Source organism: Colletotrichum tamarilloi (genome assembly GCF_030869305.1).
Source record: "Colletotrichum tamarilloi strain Tom-12 chromosome Unknown Scaffold_290.1, whole genome shotgun sequence".
In the NCBI taxonomy this organism is placed as follows: domain Eukaryota; kingdom Fungi; phylum Ascomycota; class Sordariomycetes; order Glomerellales; family Glomerellaceae; genus Colletotrichum; species Colletotrichum tamarilloi.
The window spans coordinates 1,394-12,660 of record NW_026849673.1 but is presented as its reverse complement, the minus strand read 5'-3'; the positions used below and the strand labels follow the sequence as shown (position 1 = coordinate 12,660).

At 52.0% G+C, this 11,267-nt stretch overlaps 4 protein-coding genes across 4 annotated transcripts; 1 reads left to right on the top strand and 3 right to left on the bottom strand.

Annotated features, from left to right (window-relative positions):
• On the bottom strand, positions 1-2,433 carry CTAM01_16951 (calpain family cysteine protease; the record flags this gene model as incomplete). The annotated part of the gene is made up of 2 exons (XM_060532943.1): positions 1-2,026; positions 2,089-2,433. Coding segments are annotated over 2 exons (2,371 nt in total), but the record flags the coding sequence as incomplete, so codon positions are not given.
• A 2,237-nt stretch (positions 2,434-4,670) lies between these two features.
• CTAM01_16950 (uncharacterized protein) lies at positions 4,671-6,356 on the bottom strand (the record flags this gene model as incomplete). The annotated part of the gene is made up of 1 exon (XM_060532942.1): positions 4,671-6,356. One exon carries the CDS (start codon positions 6,354-6,356, stop codon positions 4,671-4,673), a length of 1,686 nt encoding a protein of 561 aa, XP_060372481.1.
• A 1,383-nt stretch (positions 6,357-7,739) lies between these two features.
• On the top strand, positions 7,740-8,842 carry CTAM01_16949 (uncharacterized protein; the record flags this gene model as incomplete). The annotated part of the gene is made up of 2 exons (XM_060532941.1): positions 7,740-8,562; positions 8,613-8,842. 2 exons carry the CDS (start codon positions 7,740-7,742, stop codon positions 8,840-8,842), a joined length of 1,053 nt encoding a protein of 350 aa, XP_060372480.1.
• An 852-nt stretch (positions 8,843-9,694) lies between these two features.
• CTAM01_16948 (uncharacterized protein) lies at positions 9,695-10,413 on the bottom strand (the record flags this gene model as incomplete). Its single annotated transcript, XM_060532940.1, has 2 exons — positions 9,695-10,317; positions 10,368-10,413. The coding sequence occupies 2 exons, from the start codon at positions 10,411-10,413 to the stop codon at positions 9,695-9,697; spliced, it is 669 nt and encodes a 222-aa protein (XP_060372479.1).
• Between the last annotated feature and the right edge of the window lie 854 nt (positions 10,414-11,267).

The window sequence follows — 11,267 nt, the reverse complement described above, 5'->3', positions numbered from 1 at the left end:
GCGAGTCGGATGAATCGCCATCCGAGTTGTAAGACTTCTGCGCTGGCGGTTTGGGAGCAGTCTTGTCTGCAGCTTTTTCGTCGGCGACATCCTCCTTGACTTCATCCTTGGACTCTTCCTTGGACTCTTCCTTGGACTCTTCCTTGGACTCTTCCTTGGACTCTTCCTTGGACTCTTCCTTGGATTCCTCCTTGAACTCGTTTGTGCCATCTGACTTGGAGTCACCTGCAGCAACGTCCTTGGACTCTTCCTTAGCGACTTCCGTCTGGACGGCTTGGTCCTTGGGCTTCTCTGCATCTTTCTTCTTTGCCTCTGCATCTTCCAAAACTTTTGCTTCTTCGGCCTTCTTGGCTTCCGCCGCGGCTTTTTGAGCTGCCTCGAGGTCAGCCTTCGCCTTGGCTGCTTCCGCCTTCTTGGCGAGCTTGCGGTCGCGCTTCTCGTTGTTCTTCTTGGTCTGCTGCTTGGTGACTTCGCGGTTGGTGTGGCGTCTTTCCCAGAGCTTGCGGCGCTCCTTTTGGCGAGACTCGGAGGCTCTCTGCTGCTCCTTGATCTTTCGCAGCCTAGCGACCTCTTGGAGGTGCGCAGTACCTTTGCTATGAGCCAAGTCGTACGCGGCACCAACTTGCGCCAGCTTGTCGTTCTCAACGCGCTTCTTGCACTCACGCTTGACCACATCTTCGACAGAGGGGATGTCAGTGTCCCTCTCACCAGTGACACTCATGAAGATGCTGTACTCTCCGGCTGTCATGTCGGGTAACTCGATAGAGACGGATCGGTCCATGAGATAGTTGCCGTGGGAGCGTACGATATAGTCCTCGGCACCAGGGCGGTCTCGCTCATGTATCCGGAAGTGGATGCGGAAAGAGTACTGTCCCTGGAGTCCCTTGAAGTATCTCGTGTCAAGTTGAGTCAGAACTAGGACTAGCGGCCCATCCTTGGACAACTTGACCTGGAACTTCTCGTTGAACTGGGATTTCCAGGGTACTTCGACGCCGATCCAACGTTGAGCGCACCTCCAAGCGGGGTCACGGAACAGCCTGGTTCTGTCGATATGTTGGAATTTACGTAGGAAGTCGTCGTAGTTGATCCAGAAGACAGAGTCATTGCCAAAGTGGTGACCAAGCTCCTCTTGAACTTCCATGGTCCATTCCTTGGAACCATCGGACCAAGCACCCTCCCACACGCCCTTGCGGATCTTGCCCCAAGGGTTGCGGAGCTTGATCAGACGCTCTCCGGACTTGAGCGTTTTAGCTTCCATGATAACGTATGCATGACCTTCCGAGATGCCATTCCTCTCACCATAGCCTCCATCCAGGAGACCGGTAGAGCAGCCGAAGAGGAACTCCTCGTTGACTTTGGCAAGTTCGTTTTCCCAGAAGCCCTCGAGATCGAGAATATCCGATGTAAGCAGCTCGGTCGTGACACCACCCGAGAGATCTTCCAACCCCTCACCGATCCAACCGCCAGCCAACGAGGCGAAGTCACCGTGTGCCTTGGCATAAGCCTTTTCAATCAGCGGCACCCAAGTCCCGTTCTGGTCCTTGCACTGAGCAAAGAAGAGGGCCTTGGATCCGGTCTGATAGGTCTTGCGGTAGACACGCTCAACGTCCTCTCGGTCGATCTGCTGGAGGAGATCCCGCTGCATGCTAGGCGAATCCCAGCAAGGAGACTTCAGGTACAACTTGTCATCGATGATGGAGTAGATCCACTCGCCATCTCGGTAGAGAACGAAGCCGTAGATGCCGATGCGAGTGTCGTACTCGACGCAGATGCGCTGAATGCCACCCTCGACGTTGGCGAGGGCAGTCAGCGCAGCCATCAGCCAACAGTCTCCGAGGCTTCCCTGCGTTACATCTCCGCCATTGATCTTCTCTAGGAAGGTTGGATTCTCGAAGATTTCGTGGACACGCTTTACTGCCTTGGGTACAAAGGCGTTTGGATTCAAGAGAGTTGTTTTAGAAAGTTGCCATTTGGTATGGCCGAGAGTGTTGAGACAGTGTCCCTTTTTCCGCTTCAAATCCCAGTCCTGAATGGCCGATTAGCTCCCAAAATACGGATCAGCGGGAATTTGAGATGGAGGTGACTTACCAAATCCCAGCCGGGATCCCGATATCGCATGTTGACTCTACGGCATTCTTGGATTATCTTTTTCACTTTACGGCGGCATTCCTCGACAGCTCGCTCATACCCAGCGCTAAGTAACTCGTTGGGCTTATCCGAGCTTGCTGGTGGTAGAACAGGGTCGAATGGCAGCACAGCCAAGGCCTTGTCGAACTTCTTGTTCTGAAACTTCTTCCAAATATGATTGATAGAAGGCTGCGGAGGCGTCTTCTTCTTTTTCGTCTTCTTCTTGTCGGCGGTGTTTGTTGATGCCGGCACAGGGCGCGGGCGACGAGGGTCGTCCGACTCCTCTGAAGAGCTATAGCCGTGCATCGCGTGATGGGATAGGATAAGCAAGGAGACTGAGTGATACGAGAAGGCTGGGAGCGGCTTGAGACGGCGAGGGAAATGGGGGTGCGTGTACAATGAGAGCGAGAAAGCGTCGCGGCGCAAATGACTGGTCTAGGTGAAATGAATGAAGTTATAGCAACTTAAAAGATAAGACGCGAGACTGTGCAAAACTGACTGGGTGGACGAGTGGACGTTTAAGAGTGAGGACAAGAGGGGTAGAGGAATCAAAAAAGGTTGACTCAATTAGCTGCAACGCCCGTGAAGTTTGGACTTACAGCAGTGCGTGACAGCCTGTTCGGGTGGATTCGACGGCTGAATGGGAAGGATGATGGTTCGCACTGGTGCATACCCGCACAACGAGGCAGCCGCAGGCGTTAGACGGGTACTCTGGGTCGACATCCGAGAGGTGGGAGACTTCAAGACCCCGGTAAAGGCTCTACGAGAGGGATGCTGGCCATGAGGTAAAGATACGACAGACCGTTACCTTCCCTTCTAGAATATCTCGGTCCAGCTGCCATAATTGGCTTAATTGTGTAAGGCAACCAGGCAACCTAATTACACATTGCCAACGCAAGTTAGGCAACAGGCCAGCTAATCCCGTCGCGCGAGATGCCCAGAATTATTTGTGTGCAAGGATCCGCATAAGCTCGGTATTGAAGTGGTCGTGATAGCGTTCGTATCACAGTATACACATGAGATTACGGATATTGCCTCGCATTATCATCTCGCGAAATCCACTCGAGGCACGTAATTCTGGAAAAGGTCACTCAGCAGAATTTCAGGCTGGCTCAGACATGCGGACTCTGGCTTCCGACGCGGCAAACGCAAAGTAGCTAAATGCCAGGTTGTCGGATCGTTATCATGGGCTGAGGCGATGCCAGTTTCTGTTTTCGTTCATGGGTGGGAACTCGTGCGATAGCTAATCACTCGGAAAGATCCACGCTTCTCTTCTTATAACTCATTTCCCGTGCTGACATGGAACAATTCGATACATTCATCACGACGCTCGAGGGTGACACTAGCACGTTTCCAGTGTTCTTTTGATAAGCCACCGGTTTTCTCTCAAAGTCTCGATTGAAGTTATTTCGGACAAGACATGCTGGATGAATGGCTACATCCTGCTGGCGGTGCCGGGAGTGCGAAGACGGTCGACTCCGATCGAAAGGTTCAGGTCGAGATTGGACGGCCATTGACGAACTTTTCGAGTCAGTCAAATCAGCCCACTTCGAACAAAAACCTGGCAACGTGACGAGATTTCGAGCTTCGGGAGATCAGGAACCCAAGTGAGAGTCGATCAAATCACAGCCGTGCGAGATCTCTGACATCTCTATGAATGAAAAGCAGGAATGCACTAAAGTAAGCGACTTGAAAAGCTGCATAGAGTCGTCTGAGTATACATATTATTATCCTGGGCGAGGTACTCGTCACGGGTATCTTTTCCATGAGCCCCAGTGACTGGAAGACGTCTCTCTACATGGCCTTGGTCATTCTTTTTCAACTCCCTATCGATAACATAGGTGCTGGTGCGGTGAACGATCAACAGCATCTAACGAGTTGCGTGGTGTCAAACTGCTTGAAGATGTCTACAGAAATGATTCGCTACGTCATATGGCTTGCTTAAGTCTAATTATGGTTCGAGTTCGAGATGTTAAATAACATCTCCGATGACGACACTTGGAGTCACTTTACGACTGCTGGTAACAAGAAGACCACCGTTTTACCTCGAGATTCAGCCTGAGAGGGATTCTGGTCTCAATTTCTCAAGGTCGTTACACATGATTTGATGCAAGAATCTTCCGTCCTGTTCTGTGCATCTTTCAGAGGCGTCCAGTCGGCTGAGGTCTGACCTCATCTAATAGGCAGGGCATCTTGCCTGTGCAGCCTTGGGGGCTATCCGTTCTATACCGAGGTCAGGAGGGTTCAGAAACGTCTAGACGCAGCTGTCTGCTTCAGTCACTTAACACGAGGATATGTGAAAACCATCTGAGCCAGCCTTATGAAAGTCCATTGATAGTCCCGTAAGCTCCAACAAACTGCCAATCCCCGAGATGCCCTACATTAATTACTGTTTGTCTTCCAGTTATTATGCAGCGGGCTGTTCTGCAGAAAACTTCTCTATCACGTCCTATCTCGCATGCTATGTCGAATTAATGGCGCACGTAGCCGGCTCGGCGACACGGCTTCAATAGTTCGACGCTAAGCACCAGGTGCGAATACGGCTAAGGCCGTTGATTGATGCAATCGCTGGAGACCACAGCCGGTGTGACCAGTCCCCTTCGCTTTGCCGTTGCGCCTGAATGAGGTTCAACCTCACATGTTCGTTGCTCTGGACGGGTCCCCAGCCATTTCCAAACCCCAGGCAGCTTGATGGAAGGGTCAAAAGAGATGATCACCAGAGGGTTCAGATCTTTGGGCTCTCGGCCTCCCTGAATGTAAACAAGAGACCGGTCATCAGCTACTCCGAAAATGTCCCAGTGGGGTTCTTGAACACGCAGGGCGTGAGCCAGATATTTCGATCCGTCACATTTTTCGTCTGGGTGAGTCTGCGGTGGCCAGTAAGATATGATACTCTCAACTCGTTTGGCTTTGTTTCCCATTTCCTGAGAATCTGGTTGCTCGTGCGTTACCGCCTGCGAACGACTTATGGTTCGTATGTTCAGACCAGAAGACAGGCCATCTGCAGCGGTAAGGTTGAAAAGGTCTATAAACGCTTCGCAGTGGATGTTATAGGACCTCATAAAGCAATTGTTAGAGGTGACCAACGGCTGGGTGAAGCCATCGTCCCCTCGGTGTGGAGTTGACGGATATTCTTTGAGGTCTGGTGCCTGGCCTTGAGAGCCACAAAACTCTACGAGCTTCTGCTCGCTGCCTTCTCTAACCAGGAAATCGTCAGAAAAATCGCCGTTGCGAATCTGAACTGCCGTCCGGTACGCGGTCCTCGAGTTCCCGTCGCCCTTAGCAGAGTGTTCCCTTCGGCACTCCACGACCTCAAGGACTCCTGTTTTGGGGTTCTTTTCGAGACTAAGGGTGCTCCATATCTCATTGATCGGCCCTTCGCGGTCATCGCGACGAAACATGGACTCAGATAGCAGCTGCTTATCCTCGGCTCTGCATACACCGAGGGGATAGCGAACGCCGTAGTAACGTGAAAGATAAACATCTTCGCCGAATGCAGTCGGCTGCACGCTTGAAGCCGCGTAGAAATGCTGGCCGAAAATCTCGAAGGCCGCGGTGGTACCAACATCAGAACCGGCGACTTCCTTGAGTTCAAGCACGCCATTCAGCCATTCTTTCCCCCCGATGTTGAAGCACTGCAGCTTCCAGAAGTTGTCATCGTCGTCGCCGGTATCGTTGTCATCGCCGGTATCGTTGTCATCGCCGGTATCGTTGTCATCGCCGGTATCGTTATCATCGCCGGTATCGTTGTCATCGCCGGTATCGGGATAAGTGCCGCAGTATAAATAATTCGAATTATTCCTGACAAACAGCTTCTGGCGTGAGTCAATGTCTATGGGAGGGAAAATGGCGCGTCTCTCGATATTGGTGACAAAAAGTTTGTTGCGGCCTGTATTCTCAAGCGGGATGTACAGCCAAGACAGGATGTTCTCTGAATAGTGTATGGGTCTGAGCTCGTACTTCTCGCTCGCAAGGACTTGATTTGTGGTAGCAAGAAGTTCGTCTACGTTGATTACGATCTCGTTCGGCGCCGACTGATGAAGATCGAGCAAGAAAAATTCCTTGGTTTCGTTCTGTGTATAGCAGAGCATGCCGTTGCAGTATATATACTGATCAGCCCACGCGACAATGCCCACCGAGTAAGGTTTGGCTGTGGTGACAGCATCTTGGAACTTGACTCGTCGGCGTAATGCCTGGGCGTAACATCCGGACTGTCGCGCCTCCTTCATTTCGATCGAATACGCAGCGTGCTTCTTGATACAAGGTTATAAACTGATTCATGGAGGGGTTCGGGGAACATCTCTTCGAACCTCGAGTATCGCTTTTGCAATGGTTTCATTTTGTGTGAGATATTTAAACTGTTTGCAGACACGACGAAGACTCCAAACATCCTTGGGGGCGAGCTGCTTGGCGATGTCAAAAACAAGTTCAAACGGCAGCTTCTGCATCTTGATTGATAAAAGTAAGGAGCAGATATGTGGGAAAGAATGTTCACATCGAACAGCTCCCGCTGTGGCAGTTTAAAAGCCGCGAAAGAGCATGACCCATGGAGCCGCATCAGTGTAAAGTCCTGGTGGGCTACTACAAGCGTTATTCGATCAACCAGTCTAGCTATCGACCGTGGGTGGCTCCGCGGCTCTGCTGGTACGTCGTAATACGCACCAGTCATCTGTCTAGCTGCTTGCGACGGTGGTGCTTTCCATTCTTCACACAGAGTATGCGATGCCGTTGTGCACGGCATCGATCGGTCATGCTGGTGAGACGACTGGGTCCCGCGACGATAGGATGAGTTTTGACGAGGGGCGTCTGCGTGCTGAGCAGGCACTTTCGTTATCCCACGCCAGGGTGTTGTCACACTACATTCCAAGGAGGTGCCGTAGTCACCGGCATGACATGGTGTCATGCACGTCGTGATGACCTGGACGAAGAGAATGTGTCCCTGTGATGCAAATTATCTACTCTTGCCTTCAGCCGGTGGATACTATCAAGCATTGCCATGATTGGGTATGCCAGGACAATCTTTGTTGGCAGTTAGGGTTGAAATTACTTCCAAAGTAAGCCGCCATGGAAGTCTTGGGCACCATGAGAGGCGCCCCATAAATCCATTGTAAACGAAGCGCACAGAAATGGTACATTGGGTGCATCCAAGACCTTCATCAACGGCCAATCTTTGCTCAGGTTCGAGGGGTGGACCCAAGGTTTTCAAATCTTACCTGGAAAATGAATACCCGCTTGAACCATCAATGTATTGGCATGCTGCATGGGACCAGAGGAACCATTGGTCTACGAGGGCGTGAGTTTGAAAGTTGATCAAACTGTGTGCTTACAAAAGAAGACGTTTGACCGGTGTCCACGTTACACGAGGAGCAGGCTGGGGCCGGTGCTCGTGGCTTGGTAATCTAAGCGTTGGGCTAATTGCAGGGCTGGGTCGGCGGCAGGCCCAGGGCGTAATGACACACGTGAATGCGCCAGCTTCCATGAGCACTTGACTCTCATAGCCATAAACCCGCGCAGCTTCGCTGAATGACGTCGGCCTACAAAATACCCGATCGCCCCCCTCGCGACATTGCGCATCTAAGCGACAAGTTCCGTTCTATTAGGGCGACGACAAAATGACGCAGCTCCTGTCCCAAGACCTTGCGAACAACGGTGGTTTAATCCCTCTAGAACAGTTGCAACGCGCCCCTGCTTTCGAACTGCGTGGCGGAAAAGTTCTTTATCACGTTGGCCGCGCATTGGGATCGGAACCTGACTCAGCGTGCGGCTTGTTCTGCTGCTCTACCTACATGGAGAATGACGAAGTGATCAAGCAAGACTTAGTCCGAGTCGGAGGAGTGTTGACCACCGCCATTCTCGGGAAGAAGAACCCCCATCTTTGTGGCATGTTCATGACAACGGCAAGCGGAGTTTTGCAACATGCTTTTGAGCCAACGCATTGGTTAGAGTCGTTCGGTGATAACGATCAAGTCGATCAAGATGTTTGCACTTACGCCGACGAGAATGCCGACTCCGAAGAGAATACCGACTCCGACTCCGACTCCGACTCCGAAACCGACATCTCGGTTTCGCCCTGCCCAATAGTTGGCGTAACTGCGCTCGCTATCGATTGGCAACCCGCCGAAGTCGTTGCTACCAACTTCCTCCACGCCTGGACCAGACAGGAAACTTCGGCCCCCGCCATGTGTGAATACACTCTCATGAAACCGCGATCATGGCCCCAACTTGAGAACAAGTTTACCTTTTCCGGGACGTCGGGTCAGTCACAGACCATCGACTCATATTGTACGGACGACGAGCTCACGGCAGGGCCGTTGTCGATCGTGATGGATGGGTCAACCCTTCTCAGAGCGCGTTTGGTTCCTGGAGAGACATATTGGAAGTCACCCACAAACACCACCATAAGGACACGCAAGATCGAATTGGATACACCCTTAGGTCAGTTCAAATAAGAACACGAGCATCTCCCCAAAGTCTGACGCTGATAGTCTACGGAACCAACAGCTTGTGGCTGGTTAGGGGAACGTCGTTTTGTGGAATGATCGTCGCCAGGTTTCCCGGATGTCCTAGTGCCTGTATCATAACAGCCGAGCAAATCATCAACGGTATGGATATGTCCGATCTGAGGCCTTTTGGCGTGGAGTGCTCCCGCAAAGACGAAAGTGCAGAAATGAATACAGCAATAGGTATGGAGCGAAACGAGGGGAGCAGCAGCTAGATGGCTTAGACCCTTGCATTCTCAGGCCGTATTCGTGCCTTATGCCGATAGATCCTTTCTTTAGTCTACCAGTTGAGAGCAGTACCATCCAATGATCAAAATTGTCTTGTAGTTCAATTGATGCCAGAAACACATGGGGCACTTCCCACACCGACACATCTGGCGGAGCATTCGAACAAATACAATAGGGACGGTGATGGTCGTCATCAGACATGAGTTCGGGACGAGAAGTATCACCACTCCCTTTGCGGCCATGGAGACATAAGAACAACGCCACTTCTTCTCTCAAATGGACCTCTTGCCAGAGCTTACTCCAGCGGTCTGTTTCTATGTTCGGACAAGTAGGACCCTTTTAGGTGATCCGTCTCGTATGTGATGCAGACCGCTGACAAAGACTGTGGTTCCCAGAGCCAAATGACATGACATTTGAGAGGTGTGCTTCGTGGAGTGCTCGCCCGAACGACGAATAGGTCAGGGACACCCCATCATGCAATCTGGCTGCTAATGAGTCGGTGGTCACCAGACACAGCCCACAAGCTAGTCCCCGCTCAGGGAGTCAACTTCCATCCTGGAATACTGCGGCTGGCTTGGAGTCCGATCTTGTTCGCTACCTGGATTCAAAACCATTGCTCCCTCAACATAGCCCCGCAAAGACGATTCTTCATCAGTCACTGCAACTATCGAAAGATCCCTCTTGTTCAAAGCACCACCCCCCTCTCTCTCTTTGTAACACCGATACTTCACTTCCAAGTGAAGCTTTGCGGCGTTTCAAGCATTCCACCCGCCTTTCTAAACGGTCCACTTCGCTTTCCAAACGATCCTTACGTCTTTCTAAGCTGGCGTTTTCCTTTTTCAATGTAGTATTTTCTGCTCCAACTTTTTGAATTTATGTTGAATACACGCCAAGTGGCCGCGCAGCAGTTGGGATGGCTCTATTTTGCCGTCCAGCATATGAGCCTTTTCCCGGGTTCTGTCAGTATCATCAGTGCCGATCGGGTCCGGGATGATCGGTAGCCCTTCTGACGTCTCAGCTTCTTTGTAAATAATGCGCCCAAGACTGGGCGACGGCGTCTTGTGTGGGACTTCCAAATCGTCGACCGGCCCCATCGCTCCGTTTCCGTTCACACTCTTTGTCTCAATGTTTGAATTCAGCAACTTTGGCAATCGATTTTGCGACATTTGCCGAAGCTCGCAATCGCGGCCTGGTGATGGCGCATGGTTTGAGGGATTCAACCTTTGGCCGGCAAGTGGCGAGCCCAGAATACTAGAGTCGACGTCGAGCGCCGTCGGTAACCCACCGCAGTCGGTCATCATTTGAACCAATATCTCTGGTGCGCTGAATCCAGCAGAGTTGGAGTGGTTGTTTCCATCGTTACTGGCGCTCTGTAGCTTCATCAAGCTTTCGGACTTGTCTTCCAAATTGACGTGGTCCTCTGCGTATTCTTTCACCTCCCTCTCACCGCGTTCGTACAAATCTAGAAATGTGAGCCTCGTGCGAGGTGCCTATAACGTCACGCTCACGAACCTTGTTGTTTGAGACCATAGAAGAACGTAAAATCGGTAGATGCCATGACGTCGAAGCGTGCTTCCGTTGCCCGAGCGTCGAGACCTTTCTGTTGGGAGAATCGGGTGCCCCGTTCGGACACCTACGCAAACGATAGGTGATGCTGAAGCTGGTTCGTGAGCCTACCGTTCAGCCTGATGGCATGGTGGATTTTCAAGGGAAGGTCCCAAGGGGCCTTTTGGCACGACGACTCTCTTTATGTAGAGTCCCGAGATCGATACCAAAGCTGAAGAAAGCTGTATGCCGCCAGCAACGCGATGATCAAGAACTACTCCTCATGCCAGGCCAATATAAATTGAATGCTGTGACAAAAACCTGGTAGTCACCAGCCATTCCACATCAACTACCTGTGAGGCTGCTTGGGACATGAGGACAAGCCCGGGGGCAAGGAACGATCAAACCGTCAGCAGAGAGAGCAGCGTGGCCGGTGCGTGCACAGCGTTTCGCCTGCGCTATGCCCATTGCTCGAGAACTAGGAGGCCCTCACAAAATGCAACTTCGCTATTCGTCGCCTTCCGGGGACATCGTTCGCGCGTGTGTGGTGGTGTTATTGGCTGCCTGAATCCAACCTTGTACCCTCACGCAGGGTGGGCGCCTGCAGACGCCGGAGAGCGTCGACCTTCCGACGGTCAAGGCATGTTCGCCCTTGATGGCTAGGGACGATTTTACGAACACCTCCAGATACCCACCCTCACGGACCTGACTGCCCAATGCAGACGAGGCACGCCCAGCCAACTTGCTGATATCTCCGCATGGGGACCCCAGCGCGCTGGTACACGGCCAAGAGATGGCTTTCACACGACTCGAGGAGGTACACAGACGAGACTCTGTTGGCGAGATGGCGTCGGGTGTCCCATGCCC